General features: G+C 46.7%; 1 protein-coding gene across 1 annotated transcript in view; it reads right to left on the bottom strand.

Moving 5' to 3' along the window:
- The window catches only part of kcnh3 (potassium voltage-gated channel, subfamily H (eag-related), member 3), a gene marked incomplete at both ends in the record, with an annotated part of 760,365 nt that overhangs the window by 152,077 nt on the left and 582,432 nt on the right, over window positions 1-25,856 (bottom strand). Inside the window, 2 exons of the mRNA XM_084311435.1 lie at window positions 15,920-16,175; window positions 25,166-25,305. Of these exons, the coding sequence (XP_084167561.1) occupies window positions 15,920-16,175; window positions 25,166-25,305 (396 nt within the window). The remainder of the gene's footprint in view (window positions 1-15,919; window positions 16,176-25,165; window positions 25,306-25,856) is intronic.

The raw sequence follows: 25,856 nt of genomic DNA, 5'->3' as shown, positions 1-25,856 counted from the left end.
ACAGAGTGAAAAGGAGGAGGAGGAAAAGGAGAGACAGAGTGAAGAGGAGGAGGATGAGGGAAGAGGAGGAGGAGGAGGATGGAGAGGAGAGACTGGGAGCTGCCCAGTACCACCACAGTCTGGTGTGTGTTTCAGCTGATGTCATCACACACCAGCCAACACTGTTGGCCACTGAGCAACTTCACTGGATCAATTGGGGGTTAAATGCCTTGCTCAAGGGCACTGAAAGACGGGGGAGAGAGTTATCCATTCACTTCCCCCTCCAGAGTTTTCCTGCCAGCCCAGGGGATCGAACCGGCAACCTTCCAGTCACAACCCCACTTCTCCAACCTTTAGGCCGCCGCTAAAGATGATTAATCTTCTCAACCCACCGCAGTGGAGATAGTGAATATATTGATAACCAGAGAGTTTCAAGTTTCAAGTTTCTTTAATAGTTGTCATACAGAAGTACAGAATACTTTTGTACAAAATGCTTCTTACTGTTGCGCTCCAGAGACTGTGCATGACAAGATAAGTATGAAATAAAAACATAGTAAAAATTAGAAGAAAAAAAAAGAGGTCACAGTGTTCAGTTTAGACATATGTACAATGTTCGTAGACGTAGTTACCATACAATATACAATTCTGTGCAGTGTACTAATATACAATACTATATAGTGCAAGGCATAAATGGACGAGGTGCAGTTTAGGTACAATTCACAGTAGGTGTACGAGTTGTAGTGCAAATCCTTTATCAATAAATATAAAGTGTAAGTGTGTTTGTGTGGTCTAAAGTGTGGAGAGTGGGTGCTGCAGTGTGTTGTTTGTTTGAGTGAGTGTGTGTGTGCGTGTGGGTGTGTGTGCTGTGTGCATTTGATGGTTGTTGCATAGTGATTATTGTTCGTTTAGCGATTATTGTTCGTTTAGCAGCCTGATGGCCTGGGGATAGAAGCTCCTTCTGAGTCTTTCTGTGCTCGCCATAAGACTCCGGTATCGCTTGCCTGACGGCAGCAGTTCAAAGAGGCAGTTGTTCGGGTGGCTCGAGTCCTTAATAATTCTCTTAGCCTTCCCCTTGCACCGCTTGTTGTAAATGTTCTGGAGGGTGGGAAGCCCCCCTCTAATTGTGCGTTCGGCTGAACGTGTCACTCTTTGTAGTCTGCTACGGTCTTGTGCAGTGCTATTCCCAAACCAGGAGGTGATGTTGCCGGTCAGGATGCTCTCTATTGTACATGAGTAGAAGTTCCTAAGGATCTTCTGACTGACTTGGAACTTCCTTAGGCGCCTGAGGAAGTAGAGGCGTTGTCGTGCCTTCTTCACAACACTGTCAATGTGTGTGGTCCATGTCAAGTCCTCGGATATGTGGGCTCTGAGGTACTTGAAACTGTTCACTCTCTCAACTGGTGCCCCGTCGATGCTGAGGGGGCTGTAGTCCTTGACCCCCGACCTCCTGAAGTCCACAATCATCTCTTTTGTTTTGCTGACGTTCAGGGAGAGGCAGTTCTCCTGACACCACTGTGACAGGTTCTCTACCTCTTCCAGGTAGGCCCTTTCGTCGTTGGCAGAGATCAGGCCCACCACTACTGTGTCATCAGCAAATTTGATGATGGTGTTGTTGTTCCGCTGTGCTACGCAGTCATGTGTGTACAGGGAGTAGAGGAGGGGGCTCAGAACACAGCCCTGGGGGGCCCCTATGTTGAGCGTGATGGATGAGGAGGTGCAGTTGCCGGCTCTTACCACCTGGGGTCTGCCCGTCAGGAAGTCCAGGACCCACTGGCACAGGTCATAGTTCAAGCCCAGGTCCCTGAGCTTGGCTATGAGTTTGGAGGGGACTATGGTATTGAATGCTGAGCTGTAGTCGATGAACAGCATTCTCACATAGTTCCCCTTCCTCTTGTCCAGATGTGATGCTGCTGTGTGCAGCACATGGGCTATGGCGTCCTCCGTGGACCTGTTGGGGCGATATGCAAATTGCAGAGGGTCCAGGTTGATGGGGAGGGAGGAACAGATGTAGCCCTTCACTAGCTTCTCAAAGCACTTCATGGCTATGGAGGTGAGGGCTACAGGGCGGTAGTCGTTGAGGCAAGCGGGCGTAGATTTTTTGGGTACAGGGATGATGGTGGACTTCTTCAGACAGGTGGGGATGACGGCCTGTTCCAAGGACAGGTTGAAGATGTCAGTGAATACCGGGGCCAGTTGGTCGGCACAGACTTTTAGGACGCGGCCGGGGATGCCGTCCGGTCCTGCTGCCTTCCTGATATCCACTTTTTTAAAGATCCGTCTCACCTCATGCTCTGTTACCCTGAACACTGAGTCTCCATCAGCAGACCCCCCCCCCCCCCATTTCCGTGGTTTGTAGGCTGGTGTTGTTATTCACAGCCTCAAACCTCGCATAGAAGGAGTTGAGATCATTTGCTAAGGAGATGTCACTGTTCAGTTTGAGGGGGGTTCCTTTGTAGTCTGTCATTGTTCTGAGGCCCTGCCACATGCCTCTAGAGTCAGCCTGTTCAAACTGAAGTTCAACTTTATCCCTGTAACGCCGTTTTGCCTCTATTACTGCTCTCCTGACGTTGTATCTTGCCATCTTGTGTTCTTCCATGTTGCCTGTCACCAGCCCGGTGTTGTATGCTGATGTGCGCACTTTCAGAGCCTCACGGACGGATTTGTCTACCCAGGGCTTTTGGTTTGGGTAGATATTAATTTTGGTGGTGGGGATTATTACTTCTACCTGAGTACAGACATAGTCAATCACCGTTTCGGTGTATTCGTTAATATTGGCTGTGTTATCACGGAGTACACTCCATTCTGTGCTTCCCAGCACTGCTTGGAGTGACTCTACTGACGTCACGGTCCAACGCTTAACCTCTCGCGAGACCACCGGCGTTCGCTTGAGACACTGTTTGTACTTAGGCAAAAGAAAAATTGCGGCGTGATCGCTTTTACCGAATGGACTAAGAGCCTGTGACTTGTACCCATTCTTAAATTGCGAGTATACATGGTCTAATATGTTCTCGCCTATTAGCAGTGAGAAATGGGTTATCGATTGCTTTGTCAATCCGCTAGTCCATGGAGAGAAACATAGCTAATGCCGCATATGCACTCCAGTCTAAGCACTGTTGGTTTTGTTGGAGTTTCATCATGATGGAAGGTGATGTTACTCACAGAGAAGTGGCTGGTGAGTAGTTACATGTAGCTACATTTAACTAACTTGCATTAATTGGGTTGGTAGTTTAACTACATTAAAATCTCTGCAGCTTTTTTGGGCCATGTAGTTTGAATTACAATATACATATCTCCCTAGAAATTGAAGATGAGGAAGTGGAGAGACAGAGTGAAGAGGAGGAGGAGGAGGAGGGAGAGGAGAAACGGAGTGAAGAGGAGGAGGAGGGAGAAGAGAAACGGAGTGAAGAGGAGGAGGAGAGAGAGGAGAAACAGCGTGAAGAGGAGGAGGAGGGAGAGGAGAGACAGAGTGAAGAGGAGGAGGAGGTAGAAGATGAGAGACAGAGTGAAGAGGAGGAGAAGGGAGAGGAGAGACAGAGTGAATAGGAGGAGGAGGTAGAGGAGACACAGAGTGAAAAGGAGGAAGATGAGGAGAGACAGAGTGAAGAGGAGGATGAGGGAGAGTGAAGAGGAGGAGGAAGAGGAGGAGGGAGAGGAGAGAGAGTGAAGAGGAGGAGGTGGAGGAGGGAGAGTGAAGAGAGGGAGGAAGAGGAGGAGGGAGAGGAGAGGCAGAGTGAAGAGGAGGAGGAGGGAGAGTGAAGAGGAGGAGGAAGAGGAGGAGGGAGAGGAGAGAGAGTGAAGAGGAGGAGGTGGAGGAGGGAGAGTGAAGAGAGGGAGGAAGAGGAGGAGGGAGAGGAGAGGCAGAGTGAAGAGGAGGAGGAGGGAGAGGAGAAACAGAGTGGAGAGGAGGATGATGAGGAGGAGAGGCAGAGGGAAGAGGAGGAGGAGGAGGAGGAGGAGGAGGAGGAGAGGCAGAGTGAAGATGAGGAGGAGGGAGAGGAGAAACAGAATGAAGAGGAGGAGGAGGAGGAGGAGGAGGAGGAGGAGGAGGAGGAGGAGGAGGAGGAGGAAAAGGAGAGACAGAGTGAAGAGGAGGAGGATGAGGGAAGAGGAGGGGGAGGAGAGACTGGGAGCTGCCCAGTACCACCACAGTCTGGTGTGTGTTTCGGCTGATGTCATCACACACCAGCCAACACTGTTGGCCACTGAGCAACTTCACTGGATCAATTGGGGGTTAAATGCCTTGCTCAAGGGCACTGAAAGACGGGGGAGAGAGTTATTCATTCACTTCCCCCTCCAGAGTTTTCCTGCCAGCCCAGGGGATCGAACCGGCAACCTTCCAGTCACAACCCCACTTCTCCAACCTTTAGGCCACCACTAAAGATGATTAATCTTCTCAACCCACCGCAGTGGAGAGAGTGACTATATTGATAACCAGAGAGGCCTATTAGCAGTGAGAAATGGGCTATCGACTGGCAGTCGGCCATTGGACTGCTTATACCGTTTCATTACACAGGTTTATTGATGACGGCCTCATATCCACTCCAAATGGAAATGGATAGTGCTTTGTGGAGCGCTGATAGAAGAGCTAGATGGACAGGACCAGGGACACAAAGGGATGAATTAACAATGAGAAGCAATGGTCTATTGCAAAAGGTTCATACGCTGTGACTTCTGCGTTGGCATCATTAAAAACCACAGATGAAACTTTAATGATGGGCCTGTGGGGAGCGGAGTTGTTCTACAGGTAAATGAATGATGATTACCATTAACACACATTTAATTAAATAAATGGCGGCGTTCTCCCACTACCTGCATGACAAAGCGCTTGACGCCAGGCAATATAATTAGTGCTGGATGAAATTACACAACCGCAACCTAAACGTGTGTCAAGTGAAGTCAACGGAGGCCTGGGGGAGAGTGAGATAGGTGGCTGTGTGTGTGTGTGTGGCTTGGGGGAGAGTGAGACAGGTGGGTGGGTGTGTGTGTGTGTGTGCTCTCCTGCAAAGCACACATGTTTCCGTAATGGAAGAATGCTCCCTGGTCTAAACGCTGTTCTGTAGTGGAAACGTTTGACAGACTCGTCACACAGCCCAGCACCATGTGCTACTGACTATTCACAAGAGCGCTCTAGGACGTATTCTTGCTGCCACGTGAACACCTTCTACGGTATATCGAGTTTTGATGATGAATGATGAATGGATAATCTCTTAACCCTTTCACTACCACACTACCGAAGGTTAACCTTTCACTACCACACTACAGACGGTTAACCATCGGTAGTGTGGTAGTGAAGGGTGAAGGGTGAAGGAAGTAGCCTTGTTTTTCAATGGGTATATAATGTAAATATCGGTGGATGACAGCATCTACTCATAGCCATCTCAGAGGAGGAGGACAACAGAGAGAGAGAGTGTGTGTTAGCAGCAGACTAATAGTAGCAGATGAGGATTTGGGCTGTGCTGTTAATATCAACAGCGGATAGCCACAGCGTCAATTTTACTCGATTACCAAGCCCCAGCGTTTGTTTTGGGGTAAGAGGTGCGGTAATATCAACATCGCCGTTGCTATAGTGATTTGGGTCAAAAGTGCCGTTGCCATAGTAACTGTAACTGAGGGGTACAATTCCCTGACTGTATTAATAAGTATGGTATCATTAAACCACTACTGTCTTATGTACATTACTACTGGCCATACAGTACACAGGTATATGATGAGAACACCTCCACAATGACACGGTTCCACACAAAACTGGGTTTAAGAATATTTATTAGCAGCAATGATAGTATATATAACAATACTTTACGTAGGGTGCGCTTATAAGGCAAAAGAATGTGCGTGAGCAAATCAATAACGTATGTCCATTTCTCATATTACGCAGGAGATAATTAATACAACCTGAATCTTAGGAATTATATCTATGGTTCTCTAGTAAGGTAGCGGGATATACTGGTAGGGTCCCTCCGGTTGTAAGCCAGCAAGGGGAGAGGATTTGTCGGTAGTAGAGTCTGGGTCAACGATGAATAGAGAGACTCCAAGTACAGGAGACGGTGCAATAATCTCTTGATCCGCAGACGAATAACAGCTGTTCTCCGTGGCATGCAGCTCCGCATGGAAGAAAGCTAGCCGGCCTCAGGCTTCTGAGAGGCGGGCTCGACGTGGCTCCTCACAGGGTAAATCCCACACAATTGTGGGTGTAGGCGATTCTCCGCTCCATCAATTACAGGACCAAAGCAATAATCCAGCTGGAAAGGGCTCTGCATTCACCGGTGTAGATTCTCCGGTGCGCGGTACTTCACATTAACTAGGTCGAACTTGACGTTATTCCACTAAGCTCTGACACTTTACTATCCTATTCGCACGCGGTTATAAGTGCTCTATTTAGATGCACGGTTGCTCACTTCACTTGGTCGTTGACTCGTGATGAAGGCTTTACTAGTAAGGAGCGAACGATACGTTGAACGAACGTATTAGGATAAGACAAGACTACTGCTGTATCCACCTGCGACGTATTTATACGTACGGTGAATAATCTAGTGCCAACCTTATTTCTGTCTCGTATTCCTGGGCAAAGCCGGGCATGTACAGACATGTCTTAGCGGTGACTTTGAACTAGACCCTGGGGGTATGGCAATGGCGCCTAAGGGACCGCTGTCCAATAGGAGAACGAAATATTATGGTCTGTACTAGGTTAAAGGGATATTCCGTGTATATGTACAAGGAATACACAAGGGATATCAAACGATATACAAATATTATGCAATATATATCAATCAATAAATATATATATTCGGTTTAATCTGATCCTTCGTAACAGCCGCCTCCTAATTAGTCCCACCTAATTAGATAAGCAGAGACAGATTAACCGCACTGTCCACTACTCAATGTCTGTTGTGAGGGTAGGGCAGTTCACAAAGTCAGTGGGTCATGGTCGTCAGTAAGCGAGTCGGGGAGCCTTGGCAACTCTATCAGCCTCGCCACGGGTCGGTTGTATGTCCGCCCTTGGACGAGCACTTCTGCCGCTCTGACCTTTCAGTCGGCACCAGTGATCACTTTGCTTACGCGGCCAGCCGGCCACGCAGCTCGGGGTAGTGACTGGTCTATGATCATGACGACTGGACGGGATGAAGGGGGGCTTAGGAGGAAGCGGGCCTGAGACTGCTTTGGTCTGTGCTTGGCTGTGCCTCCTCCTCCTCCGTCTGTTTCTCTTGTTTGCTCTGTACCCCGTCTGAGGAGGGGCCGGTTCCGGCCGCCCCGTCAAGGAGTCGCTTGGGGTGCTGGGTTCGAGGTCAGCTACGTCTGGAGCGCAGCTGAGGGGGGTGGAGTTCTGAACTCCCTCGTGTGCCCACGGTTCTCTCACAGGCCTCTCGGTCAATGTCAATAGCCTCTCAACGGGCTGTACGAGGGGGTGGCCGGTGTCGCTCGCCTTTATGTGTAGGCAGCGTGTAGACGTGGGTTGACTGTCAAGTCCGTAGAGGGGGCCCTGGAGCGTCCATCCCAGTCGGGTCTGAACCGCGACTGGGCATCCTTTGGGTCCGATGTGGGCCGCCTCAATTGGGAGAATGAGGTCCGCGTGGTCGGAGCCGATGAGCAGGGTCGGTGTGGCGCCGTCGATAAGTGGTATAGGTAGTTTACGTAGGTGCACATACTTCGCCATCAGCTGTGGGATGGGGTAGGTGTACTGAGACAGGCCTATGTTGTGGCTGGTGAAGACGTTGGTTATACTATACTGCTTCTCGGGCTGGTCCACCGCTGCTATCTTGAAGGAGACCCTTTCACCTTTTATGGTCTTCTGGTCCCTTCTGATGGTGCGTATGGTCATGGTACCTTTGGCACCCCGCAGGCCCAACTGGGCTGCTGCGGAAGCGAGGAGGAGAGTCTTTTCAGACCCATCGTCCAGGACGGCGTAAGTGTCCAGGACCTTGTCCTCGTAGCTCAGGAGCACTCTGACCACTTTGATGAGCACTCGGGGGGTTCCGCTATGCTGGTCAATGTGGAGCACTCCTGTGCTTTGGATCGTCTGGGGTGGTGCCGACTCGTGGTCGTCCGAGTAGCACCGTGACTCCCAGTGTCTGCTGTAGCAGTCGGAACAGTAGGGAGCGGTCTGGTGGATCTTTGGTACTGGTGCCACCGCCTCGGCATGGTACATTACCGCGACGGGCCCACTTTGTTGTCCTGTCGGACGCTTGTTGATGTCATGCAGGACCTCCAAGTGGGTGCCGCCGCACCTGCCGCACTTCTTCTTCAAGCGGCACGCAGCTCCCATGTGGCTGCGCGCGCAGCGGAAGCAGCGGCGGTGGTCCTTGATCCACTGACTCACCTCATCCGTGGTCAGCTTCTTGAAATCGTCGCATTGATACAGCCGATGTTCCCCTTCACAGTACTGGCATTCAATCTTCCACTCCTCTTTCGTCGAGGGGGTGTCGTGGTTCTTGTGCTGCGGTACTGATTCGGCTTGGTGCATAACGGTCACCGACCGGCGGTTATCATTTAATCCCCGAGGTCCTGGTCTTGGGCTTGGTCCACTCCATACAAACGTGTCCAGTCGTAAGCTGCTGACCTCCCTGGCGAGGAACTCAGACAGGTCTAGGAGGGATGCCTCTGGGCCGTTGGGGTCACGGTGGTCTCTCTGCCGCCGAAAGCGCTCTTGTCGGGCGGGAGGGAGCTTCTCTAATATCCTCTCTACATTAGAGTTAGCGTACAGTTCGTGTATCCCTTTTTCCTTTTGGGACCCCAGCATCCCTACCAGGGACTGTACCTTGATAGAGAGGTCATCCAATGCTCTGTTGTCTCTGGCTGGGGGGAGACGGTCAATGTCTCTTATCACCTGTATCACGTAGTCCCATATGCGTCCATAACGTTGGTCGAGGGCTACTAGAGCCGCGGTGTATGGGGTAGTAGAGTTGGAATATGCCAGCGCTATATTGTGTGCTCTGGGCACCTTCAGGTGCTTGAGTAGGATAGCATACTTGTACATTTCATCCGGTACATCGGACATCATTGTCTCTAAGCACATTTGTAGCTCTGTGTACTGTGCTCTGTTCTCGTGTGTGAAGTCCAGGAACGTCGGTGTGCCAAGGTACGATGCCATGGATGGCTGGCACATCGGTGAGCGTTGGGGAAGAGGCCTCCTGGGCGAGTCTCCCCGTGCGTGTCGTCTTGGGCTGGTACTTGGTGGGTACCGAAGCCCGGGTACCCAGGTGCTGTTCCTCGGGGCTGGCGGTGCGTCAAACTCACCCGTGAGTTGAGTCGGGGGTTTGTAGCGCAGTGCCTCTGGGCTGACGTCTGGGCTGTACTGGACCTCCTGGTCCAGAGTACGTTGCTGCTGGTCGGGGCTGTACTGGGCCTCCTGGTCCAGAGTACGTTGCTGCTGGTCGGGGCTGTACTGGGCCTCCTGGTCCAGAGTACGTTGCTGCTGGTCGGCTTGACATTCCTCCTCTTCCTCCTCCTCTTCCTCTGCTAGGTCCTGGAGTCTTCTGTTCAGTCTCTCGGCGTGGTCCGGTTCTTCCCGGTTGCTGGGTCTCGTATGGACCGGCCGGGGAGGGGGTTCGGAGACGTGGACAGGATCCTCCTGTTGGCGGGGTCCCGGGTCGCTTGGTCGGGTAGGGGAATGTGTCCTAGACCCTTGTCTTGACGATCTCCGGGAGCTCCGTGCGGATTGAGGGGGTGTCGCCATGGTAATCAATTTGTCCATCAGCTGCGCCTGCAGCCGGTCGCGCTCTGCCTGGCGCTGGGCATGGGCGGCGTCGCGCACTGCTTCGCGCTGGGCATTGGCGGCGTCGCGCTGCGCATTGGCGCTGGCATGGGCTGCGTGGAGCTGTGCATTGGCGGCGTCGCGTTGTGCATTGGCGGCGGCGTGCTGCGCATCGGCGCGGCTTCTCTCAATGTTCTCTTCCGTCTGGAGGCGTCTGGTCTCCAGTCTTATGCGGTCGTCTTCACTCCTTTGTTGCGCCGGGAAGCGTTCTCGCTCGGTTGTAGAATGTTCGCGTTCACTGAGGGCTTGCGCTTGGAGTTGCGCGTGAAGGCGCTCTCGTTGGTCTGCAGCTTGTTCGCGCTCGCACGTCTGTTGCGCTTGAAGTCGATCGCGTTCGGTGGAGGCTGCCAGGGTGGCGATGAGTGCCTGCGCCAGCATCTTGTCCGCTTCGCTGGGGGAAGACACCGGCGGAGGGGATCGGCTTCTGGCAGTGCTCGTTGGAGATCCGTTCTCCTGTCGCGCTCCGAGGAGGTCCGTCTCCTGGGTGTGCGTCTCTTCTGGTAGTGAGTCGGGTTCCGTCCCTGGAGGGCTTTCTTTATCCTGGAGCTCTCCGGGGACTACCTCGTTGGCGTCGGCGGGGGGTAAAGTCATGTCAGGTCCCTACTGGTCCCCCCCGTGAGCTTGGTCAGTTACGTTAGAACCCACTAGGGTCTCTACTGGCGGGGTCGCCTGGTCGTTAGGGTTTGGCATACTTTTACTATCCGCTTTAGTTATTTTATCCGTATTTAACTTCTTTTTAAAGCTAGGTATTGGACTGACAACGTATGCCTCTAGATAAGGAGGTGGCTGATGTCTGCGCTGCGGGCGATCTAGTTTAGGAGAACCGTTTGTGGAGTGTTCATCATCGGCCATGTTAATATTAATATTATATTAATATTACGCTAATTACTATCCGGGGCTCGAAGGACCAATTGTAACTGAGGGGTACAATTCCCTGACTGTATTAATAAGTATGGTATCATTAAACCACTACTGTCTTATGTACATTACTACTGGCCATACAGTACACAGGTATATGATGAGAACACCTCCACAATGACACGGTTCCACACAAAACTGGGTTTAAGAATATTTATTAGCAGCAATGATAGTATATATAACAATACTTTACGTAGGGTGCGCTTATAAGGCAAAAGAATGTGCGTGAGCAAATCAATAACGTATGTCCATTTCTCATATTACGCAGGAGATAATTAATACAACCTGAATCTTAGGAATTATATCTATGGTTCTCTAGTAAGGTAGCGGGAGATACTGGTAGGGTCCCTCCGGTTGTAAGCCAGCAAGGGGAGAGGATTTGTCGGTAGTAGAGTCTGGGTCAACGATGAATAGAGAGACTCCAAGTACAGGAGACAGTGCAATAATCTCTTGATCCGCAGACGAATAACAGCTGTTCTCCGTGGCATGCAGCTCCGCATGGAAGAAAGCTAGCCGGCCTCAGGCTTCTGAGAGGCGGGCTCGACGTGGCTCCTCACAGGGTAAATCCCACACAATTGTGGGTGTAGGCGATTCTCCGCTCCATCAATTACAGGACCAAAGCAATAATCCAGCTGGAAAGGGCTATGCATTCACCGGTGTAGATTCTCCGGTGCGCGGTACTTCACATTAACTAGGTCGAACTTGACGTTATTCCACTAAGCTCTGACACTTTACTATCCTATTCGCACGCGGTTATAAGTGCTCTATTTAGATGCACGGTTGCTCACTTCACTTGGTCGTTGACTCGTGATGAAGGCTTTACTAGTAAGGAGCGAACGATACGTTGAACGAACGTATTAGGATAAGACAAGACTACTGCTGTATCCACCTGCGACGTATTTATACGTACAGTGAATAATCTAGTGCCAACCTTATTTCTGTCTCGTATTCCTGGGCAAAGCCGGGCATGTACAGACATGTCTTAGCGGTGACTTTGAACTAGACCCTGGGGGTATGGCAATGGCGCCTAAGGGACCGCTGTCCAATAGGAGAACGAAATATTATGGTCTGTACTAGGTTAAAGGGATATTCCGTGTATATGTACAAGGAATACACAAGGTATATCAAACGATATACAAATATTATGCAATATATATCAATCAATAAATATATATATTCGGTTTAATCTGATCCTTCGTAACAGTAACAGTCACGAGAGAGAGTTCGACATTGCGAGACTTGAAGACGGTAAGCTGTGGGGTCTTCAGAAGACTAGCCAGATTAAGACACAAGGCAGAATCGAGCAGACGCGTTGAGAGAGACTTTGAAATCCCTCCTCACCCTCGCTGGGTGGGGGAGGGGAATTTGCCACGGCTAACAGGGAAGGCCTTTGGACAGCTAGGCCGCACGACCACCGAGCGGGGTGACAGAAGAGAGATCGTTAGAATAATGAATTTAGTTCCTTCTAATGCTTTTCAAGGACAGAAAGAACTATTTTCCATCTGGTACAGAGGCTTTGTTTATGGAATAAACAACGTTTTCCAAGAAAGGTACCACGTTGTCAGTGTCGAATTATTCTGATTACGGATGTACCAACGGGGTTGATACAGTGTGAGACAGCTAATGAGATATCCAAGTAAAATGACACAACGCAGAGGCAAGTCGCGGAGCAGCAGGTAACGAGGTGATTAAAGGCTAAAAACACTGTTATCTTTCAAGGGGTTAACCTTCTGTAGTGTGGTAGTGAAAGGGTTAACCGTCTGTCGTGTGGTAGTGAAAGGGTTAACCCTTTCTTGTGTGGCAGTGAAAGGGTTAATGACGATTGTTGAAGTACCCTTGAGCAAGGCACTTAACCCCCGTTGAGCAAGGCACTTAAGCTCAGTGGCCTAAGATAGGAGACTGTAGTCGAACCGGGCGGCTCCCTGCTGTGACTGATAGCCCTTTTACACCGGCCAGGCTGCGTGTATATTTTCCCTAACGGAGTTGCACTTCCGCGTTCGGTTTGCGCGATCTGATTGGCCACTGACGTTTTTTTCAGCACCAATCGCGTTACTCTTAACAAACTGGTTAAGCTTGGCGACTCTTTCGAAGTCGCTCTCTTTTGAAGTTGGTTAAGGTTAGGGTTAAGGTTAGGGTTAGGGTTAGGGTTAGGGTTAGTTGGTTAAGTTTAGGGTTAGGGTTAGTTGGTTATGGTTAGGGTTAAGGTTAGGGTTAGGGTTAGGGTTAGTTGGTTAAGGTTAGGGTTAGGGTTAGTTGGTTAAGGTTAGGGTTAAAGGGGAACTCCACTTTTTTTGGAAATTAGCTTATTTAACATCTTCCCTGGAGTTATACAAGAAGATGCATACCTTTTTTGTCTCTGTGCGTGCATTTTAGCTTTGGGAATAGACGCTCCGTTAGCATAGCTTAGCTTCATCACTGGAAGTGAGGCAGGACAGTAGCCTTACAGTGCCTTACAGTGTATTGCAAGGTCTGACATTGACCAAACTTGATATGCATGACCTTGGTGGGCTCTAGGTCAACTCCTGAAAAGGGGGTCAATGTCAGACTTTGCAATCAAAAGTTAGGGGGCTAATAACCCTTGCCATAATTTCAGTGCGCCCCTAACTTTTGATTGCAAGGTCTGACATTGACCCCCTTTTCAGGAGTTGACCTAGAGCCCACCAAGGTCATGCATATCAAGTTTGGTCAATGTCAGACCTTGCAATACACTGTAAGGCACTGTAAGGCTACTGTCCTGCCTCACTTCCAGTGATGAAGCTAAGCTATGCTAACGGAGCGTCTATTCCCAAAGCTAAAATGCACGCACAGAGACAAAAAAGGTATGCATCTTCTTGTCTAACTCCAGGGAAGATGTTAAATAAGCTAATTTCCAAAAAAAGTGGAGTTCCCCTTTAAGGTTAGGGTTAGGGTAACAGCCTGCTGGCGCGATTGTTAGGAGTAACGCGATTGGCGCTGAAAGAAACGTCAGTGGCCAATCAGATCGCGCAAACCGAACGCGGAAGTGCAACTCCGTTAGGGAAATATACTGTGCTGGAGCCGGTTCCCGAACGTAATCTCGCACCGGCCAGCGCGTTCACACCGGGATTAATTGGTTCCGAACGTGACAAATCGGTGCTCAGCTGGCACCGGAAAATAGTTGGTTTTTCCTTGCGAACCGTGACATCATCAGTGGGCGTGTCATATTCTAGGCTGTGAAGACGAGTAAACAGGGGAAAGTAGCGAGTCGGCATTGCACTCAACCGATCCATTCAACAGGAAGCGATTTGCGACTGATCTCAAAGCGAGATTAGATTTAAATGTATTGTTATGATACAGCACAAGTACAATACACCATCCAACCATAGTGGATAAAGAAATGCTCCAGAAATGCGTGGAGAAAGGCTTAGCGAGCCTCAACGTGCGAGCGCACACACAAAAGCACACACGCACACACACGCACTGTTTGAAATGAATCATTCCAGCAAAGTAGGCTTCTATTATTCGAATTACTGTTTTAATGGGTATCATAGTAGTAAGTCCTACTGTAGAACATGACATATTAGCATGACATCTGATTTATTAATGCCAATGCAAAAAATTAGGGACAAGCACAATTGGCACAAGTGTAAATGATGGATTAGTCTCTCACAGTTAACATCTGACCGATTAGCTCAACTGGTAAGTCTGCTGGCTCTCTTGGTTCCAAATGTATTAATTTTTTTACGTTAATTAATTTATCCACTCTGGTTGGATGGTGTATTGTACTTGTGCTGTATAATGACAATACATTTGAATCGAATCTCATTTTGAAATCGCTACCTGTTGAGTGGATCAGCATGGTGCAATGCTACACCTCCGAAGCTGTCTGCCACTGTCGTGTCCATAGGCAGCGTAGCGATTTCAAAATGAGATTAGATTCAAATGTATTGTCATTATACAACACAAGTACAATACACCATCCAACGAGAGTGGATAAATGAATTAACGTTTAAAAAAAAACTTTTGGAACCAAGACATTTGAACCTGTGACCATAGGATCCACAGCCAGCAGACTAACCAGTTGAGCTAATCAGTTGGATGTTAACTGTGAGTGACTAATCCATCATTTACACTTGTGCCAATTGCGTTTGTCCCAATTTTTTTTTATTGGCATTAATAAATCAGATGTCATGCTAATAGTCATGTTCTACAGTAGCACTTACTACTATGATACCCATTAAAACAGTCATTTGAATAATAGAAGCCTACTTTGCTGGAACGATTCATTTCAAACGTATACAGTGCGTGTGTGTGCGCTCACACGTTGAGGCTTGCTAAGCCTTTCTCCACGCATTATTTTTACCTCCGCCTGAGTAACGCCCCTGTTGATGACGAAGACGGTGGAATGTTGGTTCTGCTTAAATGGGTGTAAACGCGGGCTGGTTCGCCAGAGAGCACCAAGGTTCAGAGGGTTCAGAACGGAGCTGGAGCTTGAACCGGAGCCCGGGCGGTGTAAAAGGGCTATGAGTGGAACTGTATGAGCATTGTTGAAAGGTAGCGTACAAGCTCAGCAAATCTTTCCTGGGTAAATACAAGTAAAACTAATTTGTAACAAAAGTATGAACCCAAAGCCCATAATACTCAGTGTTGTGTTGTGTTGTGAATGTTATATATATATATATATATATGCTATATTGCTATAGTGCTATATTATTCAAAGAATGCATGGTTGTCGACGATGGTTATGTTTGTTTATCGTACATATTTTTTGTAGATAAGCGTTGATCCAACAGAGGATCATGTCTCACCTAACATGAAATAATCTCACCTAACATGAAGTCTCACCTAACGTGAAGTCTCACCTAACGTGAAGTCTCACCTAACATGAAGTCTCACCTAAAATGAAGAGGATCATGTCTCACCTAACATGAAATAATCTCACCTAACATGAAGTCTCACCTAACATGAAGTCTCACCTAACGTGAAGTCTCACCTAACATGAAGTCTCACCTAACATGACGTCTCACCTAACATGAAGTCTCACCTAACATGACGTCTCACCTAACATGAAGTCGCACCTAACATGAAGTCTCACCTAACATGAAGTCTCACCTAACATGACGTCTCACCTAACATGAAGTCGCACCTAACATGAAGTCTCACCTAACATGAAGTCTAACCTAACATGACGTCTCACCTAACATGAAGTCTCACCTAACATGACGTCTCACCTAACATGAAGTCGCACCTAACATGAAATCTCACCTAACATGAAGTCTCACCTAACATGAAGTCTAACCTAACATGAAGTCTCACCTAACATGAAGAGGATCTCCACGAGGATGTCGCTGACGCTCGGCGGGCTCCGGGGGGCGCTGCTGCCCTCGTCTCGCGCCGCCACCACGGTGAAGCACACGTTGTACGGCACGGTAACCGCCACGTAGAAGGTGGCCAGCAGGATCAGCCAATCCCAGCCCGCCTTGAAGGTCCCGTAGTGCAGCAGGATGAAACGAGACTTCTGAATGGCTGCCACCTTGTACTCCGGGATGGGAGGCTTATCTCCAAACATGTTCTACACAGAGCGATAGGGAACATTAGTGATCTCTCTCTCTCTCTCTTTATCTCTCTCTTTATCTCTCTCTCTCTCTCTCTCTCTCTCTCTCTCTCTCTCTCTCTGGATACATTTTGGTGGGTCCGGACACTTTGTAGTGGAAAACAAACTCTTGTTGCTGTTACTTTGTTGCCTCTCTCTCGCTCCCTCTCTCTCTATCTTTATCTACGTATCTATATATCTACATATCTATCTATCTACATATCTATCTATCTATCTACATATCTATCTATCTACATACTGTATCTATCTACGTATCTACGTATCTATCTATCTATGTATCTATCTATCTACGTATCTATCTATCTATCTACATATCTATCTATCTATCTATCTATCTATCTATCTATCTATCTATCTATCTATCTATCTATCTATCTATCTATCTATCTATCTATCTATCTATCTATCTATCTATCTATCTATCTATCTATCTATCTATCTATCTATCTATCTATCTATCTATCTATCTATCTATCTATCTATCTATCTATCTATCTATCTATCTATCTATCTATCTATCTATCTATCTATCTATATATCTATCTATCTATCTATAGGGATGCTCGATATTGGCTTTTTTACTGATACCGATATACCGATATTTTCCAACTCTTAATTTCCGATACCGATATCAACCGTTATCAACCGATACCGATATATGCAGGGTTCCCCCCCCCAAAAACTGAATAATTTCAGGTAATTAACATTACATATATCTTGTTGTGGAATTAACATAACATTATGCATACTTTTGACAATAAATAAAATCAGATCTTTTATTTTTTTTGAAAACCGATACCGATATTTTCCGATATCACATTTTAATGCCAATATCGGCCGATAATATCGGTAGGCCGATAATATCGGACATCCCTACTATCTATCTATCTATCTATCTATCTATCTATCTATCTATCTATCTATCTATCTATCTATCTATCTATCTATCTATCTATCTATCTATCTATAGGGATGCTCGATATTGGCTTTTTTACTGATACCGATATACCGATATTTTCCAACTCTTAATTTCCGATACCGATATCAACCGTTATCAACCGATACATTTACATTTACATTTAGTCATTTAGCTGACGCTTTTATCCAAAGCGACTTACAAGTTCTGTACGACAAGCCATCAGGAAGAGCACAACTCTATCAGCTGAGTAACAATGTTCATCAAAGTGTTGAGTGCTACAGTGTAGGTTAGTTTATTAGGACAAGTGCATGACAGTATGGTTAGTTAGGGTTAGATTTTTTTTTTTTTTTTTTTTTTTTTTTAATTCAGATAATGGTTGAAGAAGTGAGTCTTTAGTCGACGGCGAAAGATTGGACGTGTTTCGGCTGTCCTAACTGGGGTGGGTAGTTCATTCCACCATTGTGGGGCAAGGACTGAGAATAGGCGACTTCTCTTTGATGACCCTCCCGGAGCTTGGATAGGAGTAGGTCTGAGGCGGCCAGAAGATGCAGAGCGTAGGGGTCTTGAGGGTGTGTAGTTAGAGACCATTGACCGGAGGTAGGCGGGAGCAGTTCCCTTTGCCGCACGGTATGCTAGGTCAAGGGCCTTGAAGCGGATTCGTGCAGCAATGGGGAGCCAGTGCAGGTCCCTAAGAAGTGGGGTGACATGGGCCGACTTCGGTAGGTTTGAGATCAGGCGGGCCGCTGCGTTCTGAATGAGTTGAAGAGGCTTAGTGGCAGTGGCCGGGAGGCCAGCGAGCAGTGCGTTGCAGTAGTCGAGGCGGGAGATGACTGTTGATTGGACGAGGAGTTGGGTGGCTTCTTTTGTCAGGAAGGGGCGTATCCTTCTGACGTTGCTCAGGAGGAATCGGCAGGTTCTGGTTGTCGCTGCGATGTGAGCAGAGAAGTTCAACTGGTCGTCGAGGACAACACCAAGGTTCTTGGCGGTCGGGGACGCGGTCACAGCTGCATTCTCGACTGTGATGGAAAGGTCGGTCAGGGGGGAGGATTTGGCCGGCAGGTGGAGCAATTCTGTTTTGCTTAGGTTCAGTTTGAGGTGGTTGGTCGTCATCCAGGCGGAGATGTCGGACAGACAGGCCGAGATCCGCTCAGAGACGTGGATATCTGAGGGAGGGAAGGAGAGGAAGAGTTGAGTATCGTCGGCATAACAGTGGTAGGAGAAGCCATGAGACGTGATAATGTTACCCAGTGATTTAGTGTAGAGGGAGAAGAGAAGGGGTCCTAAAACCGAGCCCTGGGGGACACCCGTCCGCAGGGGGCGGGTGGCCGACAGGGTCCCTCTCCATGACACTTGGTAGGAGCGGTCATTGAGGTATGATGACAACCATGTCAGCGCAGAGCCAGCCACTCCCATTCCTGCGAGGGCCGCGAGGAGGATCTGGTGGTTGACTGTGTCGAAGGCTGCAGATAGATCTAGGAGAATCAGGACAGAGGAGAGGCCTTTCGCTTTTGCTAAGTGAAGTGCCTCTGTGACCGCAATGAGGGCTGTCTCTGTGGAGTGACCAGTCCTGAAGCCTGACTGATTAGGGTCTAGGAGGTCATTCTGTAAGAGATAAGCAGTAAGTTGGTTGGATACAGCACGTTCAAGTGTTTTAGAAAGGAAGGAGAGAAGAGAGACAGGACGGTAGTTGCCTATGACGGTAGGGTTCAGGGATGGTTTTTTTATGAGGGGCGTGACTCTGGCTTGTTTTAGGGAGGTGGGGACCACCCCCGAGTTGAGTGAGGAGTTGATGGTTGCAGTTAGGAATGGGAGGATGTCTGGTGCTATGGACTGGAGGAGTGGGGAAGGTAGCCGGTCCAGCTGGCATGTAGTCGGACGGTTCGACGTTACCAGTGTCAGGGTCTCGGCTTCTGTAATGGGAGAGAAAGATGACAGAGTGAAGGATGAGGTTCTCGATTCAGCATTTGGAATGGGTGGGGGTTGGGAGAAGGAGCTGCGGATGTTCTCCACTTTTTCCTCAAAGAAGATCGCAAAGTCTTCGGCAGAGAAAGATGAGGGAGGGGGGGGTGGGGGGGGAGTGAGGAGGGAGGACATGGTAGCATGCAGTTTGCGAAGATTCTTGGCAGAGGCCTCGATCCTATGGTGAAAGAAAGAAGCTTTGGCATTAGTAATGGTTTTGGAGAATGTTAACAAGAGGTTGTGATATGTGTCGATGTCAGCAGTGAGGCGTGACTTTCTATACTTCCTTTCAGCTGCTCTCAGGACCTGTCTTTGTTCTTTCACTGGATCTGTCAGCCATGGACTGGGTGGGGAACGGCGGGCAGGTTTCTCAACGAGGGGACAGAGCTTGTCGAAGGAGGTTGCAAGGGCTGAGAGGAGGGTGGAGGTTGCCATCTCTGTGGAGAGAGCAGAGAAGGTGTCACTCAAAGGTAGAGTGGATAGTATGTCAGAGGAGAGGGTGGAGGGGGATAGGGAGGGCAGGTTGCATCTGAGTGAGACGGTTTGAGTTGGGGTGAAGACCTTTCGGTTAAGCATGAGAGTTAGTGAGAAGGATATGAAGGAATGGTCAGATACATGTAGGGGAGTTACCGTGGTGTTAATGATGCTGGAGTTACGTGAAAATATGAGATCCAAGGAGTTGCCTGCTTTGTGGGTGGGAGGCATGGCAGTGGGAGTCAGGTCAAATGATTGTAGGAGGGAGACTACTATGACTGACTGAGATGAGTCAGGCAGGTTGAAGTCGCCCAATAGAAGGAGAGGGGTACCATCTTCCGGTAAGGAGCTTAGAAGCATGTCCAGCTCATCTGTGAAGTGATCGAGCGGACCTGGAGGGCGGTAGAGTGTAACAATGGTGAGATTGAAAGGATTAGAGACAGATACTGCATGATATTCAAAAGAGGAGAGTGACAGTGCTGGGAGGGGTGTTACGTTTGTAGTCCATGAAGGAGATCTCATGAGGCCAGTGCCTCCACCCCGCCTGGAAGGTCGAGGTGTGTGAGTGAAGTTATAGTTTGTAGATAATGCTGCAGGTGTTGATGAGTTATTGGGGGTTATCCAGGTCTCAGTTAGAGCCAGGAGCTGCAGATTTTGACTATGGGCGTAGGCAGTAATGAAGTCAGCTTTCTTGACTGCTGATTGACAATTCCATAGGCCTCCCTGTACTGTGACAGGTGTATTAGTGGCTGTAGGAGGGTAGGATAGATTAGCCGGGTTGCTAGCAAACTGCCGTGGGTGGGTTGAGTCTGTTCTGGGGGAGCAGATTGTGGATATGAGACACATTGTGGTGTCAAGAGTGGCAGGGAGGAAGTAGAGGAATAGCAGAGTGGGAGGGAAAGGGAGATTTTTCAGAGTGGAGTGTAAGATAGGATTATGATGTACTTAGCACTGGGTGGATCCCTGGATCCCTCTGCAGAGAACTCCAGGAAAACTCCTCTTTGTCCCTCTTCGTTTCTCGACGCTTCGCTGACGCTAAGCCAGCAGGCCTTTAAATCCCTATCACTAGTTAGTGCTTTCTAACACCTGGCCCTTAATGGGTCACTTAAGGAAACAAAATGGCCGCTTTAAACACGCCCCTTAATCAAGTCAGCTGGTCAAGTCAGCAATCAAGTCTCAGTTTAAAGATATTACTAAATTACTTAAAATGTCTTAATCAAGTCAGCTGGTCAAGTCAGCAATCAAGTCTCAGTTTAAAGATATTACTAAATTACTTAAAATGTCTTACCCTGATGCAGTGTAAGTCTCTCAGTGAATGAGCTGTCCTTCCACAACAGAATGTAGTACAGAGTGATTCCAGGAGAGGCTGAGGTTCTGCTTTTAAGCAGTGACAGGGCTCTGAGATCACACTCAGTACACAAGTGCTGTCTTTAAGCAGGAAGCAGCTTTTAATGGGGCACTTAAGGAAACAAAATGGCCGCTTTAAACACGCCCCTTAATCAAGTCAGCTGGTCAAGTCAGCAATCAAGTCTCAGTTTAAAGATATTACTAAATGACTTAAAATGTCTTACCCTGATGCAGTGTAAGTCTCTCAGTGAATGAGCTGTCCTTCCACAACAGAATGTAGTACAGAGTGATTCCAGGAGAGGCTGAGGTTCTGCTTTTAAGCAGTGACAGGGCTCTGAGATCACACTCAGTACACAAGTGCTGTCTTTAAGCAGGAAGCAGCTTTTAATGGGGCACTTAAGGAAACAAAATGGCCGCTTTAAATACGCCCCTTAATCAAGTCAGCTGGTCAAGTCAGCAATCAAGTCTCAGTTTAAAGATATTACTAAATGACTTAAAATGTCTTACCCTGATGCAGTGTAAGTCTCTCAGTGAATGAGCTGTCCTTCCACAACAGAATGTAGTACAGAGTGATTCCAGGAGAGGCTGAGGTTCTGCTTTTAAGCAGTGACAGGGCTCTGAGATCACACTCAGTACACAAGTGCTGTCTTTAAGCAGGAAGCAGCTTTTAATGGGGCACTTAAGGAAACAAAATGGCCGCTTTAAACACGCCCCTTAATTAAGTCAGCTGGTCAAGTCAGCAATCAAGTCTCAGTTTAAAGATATTACTAAATTACTTAAAATGTCTTAATCAAGTCAGCTGGTCAAGTCAGCAATCAAGTCTCAGTTTAAAGATATTACTAAATTACTTAAAATGTCTTACCCTGATGCAGTGTAAGTCTCTCAGTGAATGAGCTGTCCTTCCACAACAGAATGTAGTACAGAGTGATTCCAGGAGAGGCTGAGGTTCTGCTTTTAAGCAGTGACAGGGCTCTGAGATCACACTCAGTACACAAGTGCTGTCTTTAAGCAGGAAGCAGCTTTTAATGGGGCACTTAAGGAAACAAAATGGCCGCTTTAAACACGCCCCTTAATCAAGTCAGCTGGTCAAGTCAGCAATCAAGTCTCAGTTTAAAGATATTACTAAATTACTTAAAATGTCTTACCCTGATGCAGTGTAAGTCTCTCAGTGAATGAGCTGTCCGATATATGCAGGGTTTCCCCCCCCAAAAAACTGAATAATTTCAGGTAATTAACATTACATATGTCTTGTTGTGGAATTAACATAACATTATGCATACTTTTGACAATAAATAAAATCAGATCTTTTATTTTTTTTGAAAACCGATACCGATATTTTCCGATATCACATTTTAATGCCAATATCGGCCGATAATATCGGTAGGCCGATAATATCGGACATCCCTACTATCTATCTATCTATCTATCTATCTATCTATCTATCTATCTATCTATCTATCTATCTATCTATCTATCTATCTATCTATCTATCTATCTATCTATCTATCTATCTATCTATCTATCTATCTATCTATCTATCTATCTATAGGGATGCTCGATATTGGCTTTTTTACTGATACCGATATACCGATATTGTCCAACTCTTAATTTCCGATACCGATATCAACCGTTATCAACCGATACCGATATATGCAGGGTTTCCCCCCCCAAAAAACTGAATAATTTCAGGTAATTAACATTACATATGTCTTGTTGTGTAATTAACATAACATTATGCATACTTTTGACAATAAATAAAATCAGATATTTAATTTTTTTTTGAAAACCGATACCGATATTTTCCGATATCACATTTTAATGCCAATATCGGCCGATAATATCGGACATCCCTACTATCTATCTATCTATCTATCTATCTATCTATCTATCTATCTATCTATCTATCTATCTATCTATCTATCTATCTATCTATCTATCTATCTATCTATCTATCTATCTATCTATCTATCTATCTATCTATCTATCTATCTATCTATCTATCTATCTATCTATCTATCTATCTATCTATCTATCTATCTATCTATCTATCTATCTATCTATCTATCTATCTATCTATCTATCTATCTATCTATCTATCTATCTATCTATCTATCTATCTATCTATCTATCTATCTATCTATCTATCTATCTATCTATCTATCTATCTATCTATCTATCTATCTATCTATCTATCTATCTATCTATCTATCTATCTATCTATCTATCTATCTATCTATCTATCTATCTATCTATCTATCTATCTATCTATCTATCTATCTATCTATCTATCTATCTATCTATCTATCTATCTATCTATCTATCTATCTATCTATCTATCTATCTATCTATCTATCTATCTATCTATCTATCTACCTACCTCTCTTTTACACACACACACACACACACACACACACACACACACACACACACACACACACACACACACACACACACACACACACACACACACACACACACACACACACACACACAGGTCATAACTCACATAAGTGGTTGTAACTCACACACATACAGTACATGTGCAGTGTGTGCATATTCCTAATTGGTCTCAGAGCTCAGCTGAAGCTCGGGGCTGTTTAGTTCAAAGTCAAAGAGGAGAGTCCTTCATCCCATCTGTCCAGAGACCATGCGCTGGACCATTGCATGGCTCCTCTAGTCCTCCCTGTCCCATGGTGTTTAGACATAGCATCCTGTGTCAACATACACTATTGATCACTGCCCTTAGCTGGTCGATAGCCTTCTCTTACAGTAATCCCTTGGAGGACATCTCAGCAACATGGCTGCAGATGATACTATGGATATGACCCCAGAGGTGTAGCTGGTGTGTGTGTGTGTACAGTATGTGTGTACAGTATGTGTGTACAGTAAGTGTGTGTACAGTATGTGTGTGCAGTACGTGTGTACAGTATGTGTGTGCAGTAAGTGTGTGTACAGTATGTGTGTGCAGTACATGTGTTCAGTATGTGTGTGCAGTATGTGTGTGTACAGTACATGTGTACAGTATTTGTATACAGTCTGTGTACACTATGTGTGTACAGTATGTGTGTACAGTATGTTTGTACAGTGTGTATATAGTATGTGTATACAGTAGGTGAGTACAGTATGTGTACAGTATGTGTGTGCAGTATGTGAGTACAGTGCATGTGAACACTATGTGTGTACAGTATGTATGTACACTATGTGTGCACAGTGTGTATACAGTATGTGTATACATTATGTGTACAGTATATATACAGTATGTGTACAGTATGTGCACAGTATATATACAGTGTGTGTACAGTATGTGTACAGTGTGTACACACTATGTGTACAGTATATATATATATATATATATATATATATATATATATATATATATATATATATATATATATATATATATATATATATATATATATATATATATATACAGTATGTGTACAGTATGTGTACAGTATGTGTACAGTGTGTGTACAGTATGTGTAGTTTGTGTACAGTATGTGTACAGTATAGGGCTGTCCCCAACTAAGGATTTGGATAGTCGACTATGATTGGCCGAAATTTGCCGATAGTCGACTATGACATTTTTCTTTAAAAAAAAATATAATAATAATATCTTTTATTTATTATTATTATTATTATTTGTTATCAATCCATTTGGGCTGTGGGGGTGCTTAATGTCTGAAGGAGTCGACTGAAGGCTTCTTATCCTCTGCAAAAGCATGCAATTGGTCCACTGATGGATACATCTTGATATTTGTCTAATCTAGTGTGTTCATTAGATGGGTGAAATCCTCTTTCAGTGCCTCTGTGCCTGTTTTCTTAGGCAGTTAGCCTCGCTGGTATGTGTGCCATTAGCGTTAGCCAGGCTTCTAGGCCTCTTTTCTTTTGGAAAGAATGATAAAAAAATATTTACATATATATATTATAATTATTATTTTTTTTACTAAGAGGTTGGCAGTCGACTACGGCTCCTTTTGATCGATTAGTAGACTATTCGACTAATAGGGGTCAGCCCTAGTCTCCCCATTCTTGTTGCGAGCTTGAGCCAGTTCGTAACAATACCATTATGTATACAGTATGTATACAGTAAGTATGAGTACAGTATATATATACAGTATGAGTACAGTATGTATACAGTATGAGTACAGTATATACAGTATGAGTACAGTATGTGTACAGTATGTGTACAGTATGTGTACAGTGTGTGTACAGTATGTGTACAGTATGAGTACAGTATGTCTCTCACGTTGTTGAGCTTGAGCTTGCTCTTGTCTTGTTTCTGCAGGTGTCCTGACAGGTGGTAGAGGACGGCTCGGCTGCGGCGCCGGTTGGTGTTGAAGCCCTGGGGCCTGGTGACCTGGTGCACCTCCAGACCCGTCTCCTCATCTGCGGGGGAGAGAGGGAGACGCGGGGGAGAGAGAGGGAGACGCGGGGGAGAGAAGGAGACACAGGGGAGAGAAGGAGACACAGGGGAGAGAAGGAGACACAGGGGAGAGAAGGAGACGTGGGGAGAGAGAGGGAGACGTGGGGGAGAGAGGGAGAGGCGGGGGAGAGAGGGAGACACGGGGGAGAGAGGGAGACACAGTGGGTCTCAGTCTAACGCACACTGTGCTTTCTTTCATAGAGGAATTCATAAATGGTAAACGAACTGCAATTATATAGAACTTTTATCCAAAGCGCTTTACAATTTGTTCCTCACATTCACCCATTCACTCACACATTCACACACGGATGGCGGAGGCCACCATGCAAGGTGCCAACCTGCTCATCAGGAGCAGTTAGGGGCTGAGTGTCTCGCTCAACGACACTTCGACACGCTGCCGGGAGCGGGAACCTTCCAGACGATTGCTCTACCTTCTGAGCCACTATGCGCACTATCATAGCTCTTGATCACCATATCATACTGAGTGTAATTACCTCCACCAAGGAGGTGATGT

This window comes from Notolepis coatsorum (assembly GCF_963971535.1).
Source record: "Notolepis coatsorum genome assembly, chromosome: 3".
In the NCBI taxonomy this organism is placed as follows: domain Eukaryota; kingdom Metazoa; phylum Chordata; class Actinopteri; order Aulopiformes; family Paralepididae; genus Notolepis; species Notolepis coatsorum.
This window is presented reverse-complemented; position numbering and strand designations above follow the sequence as displayed.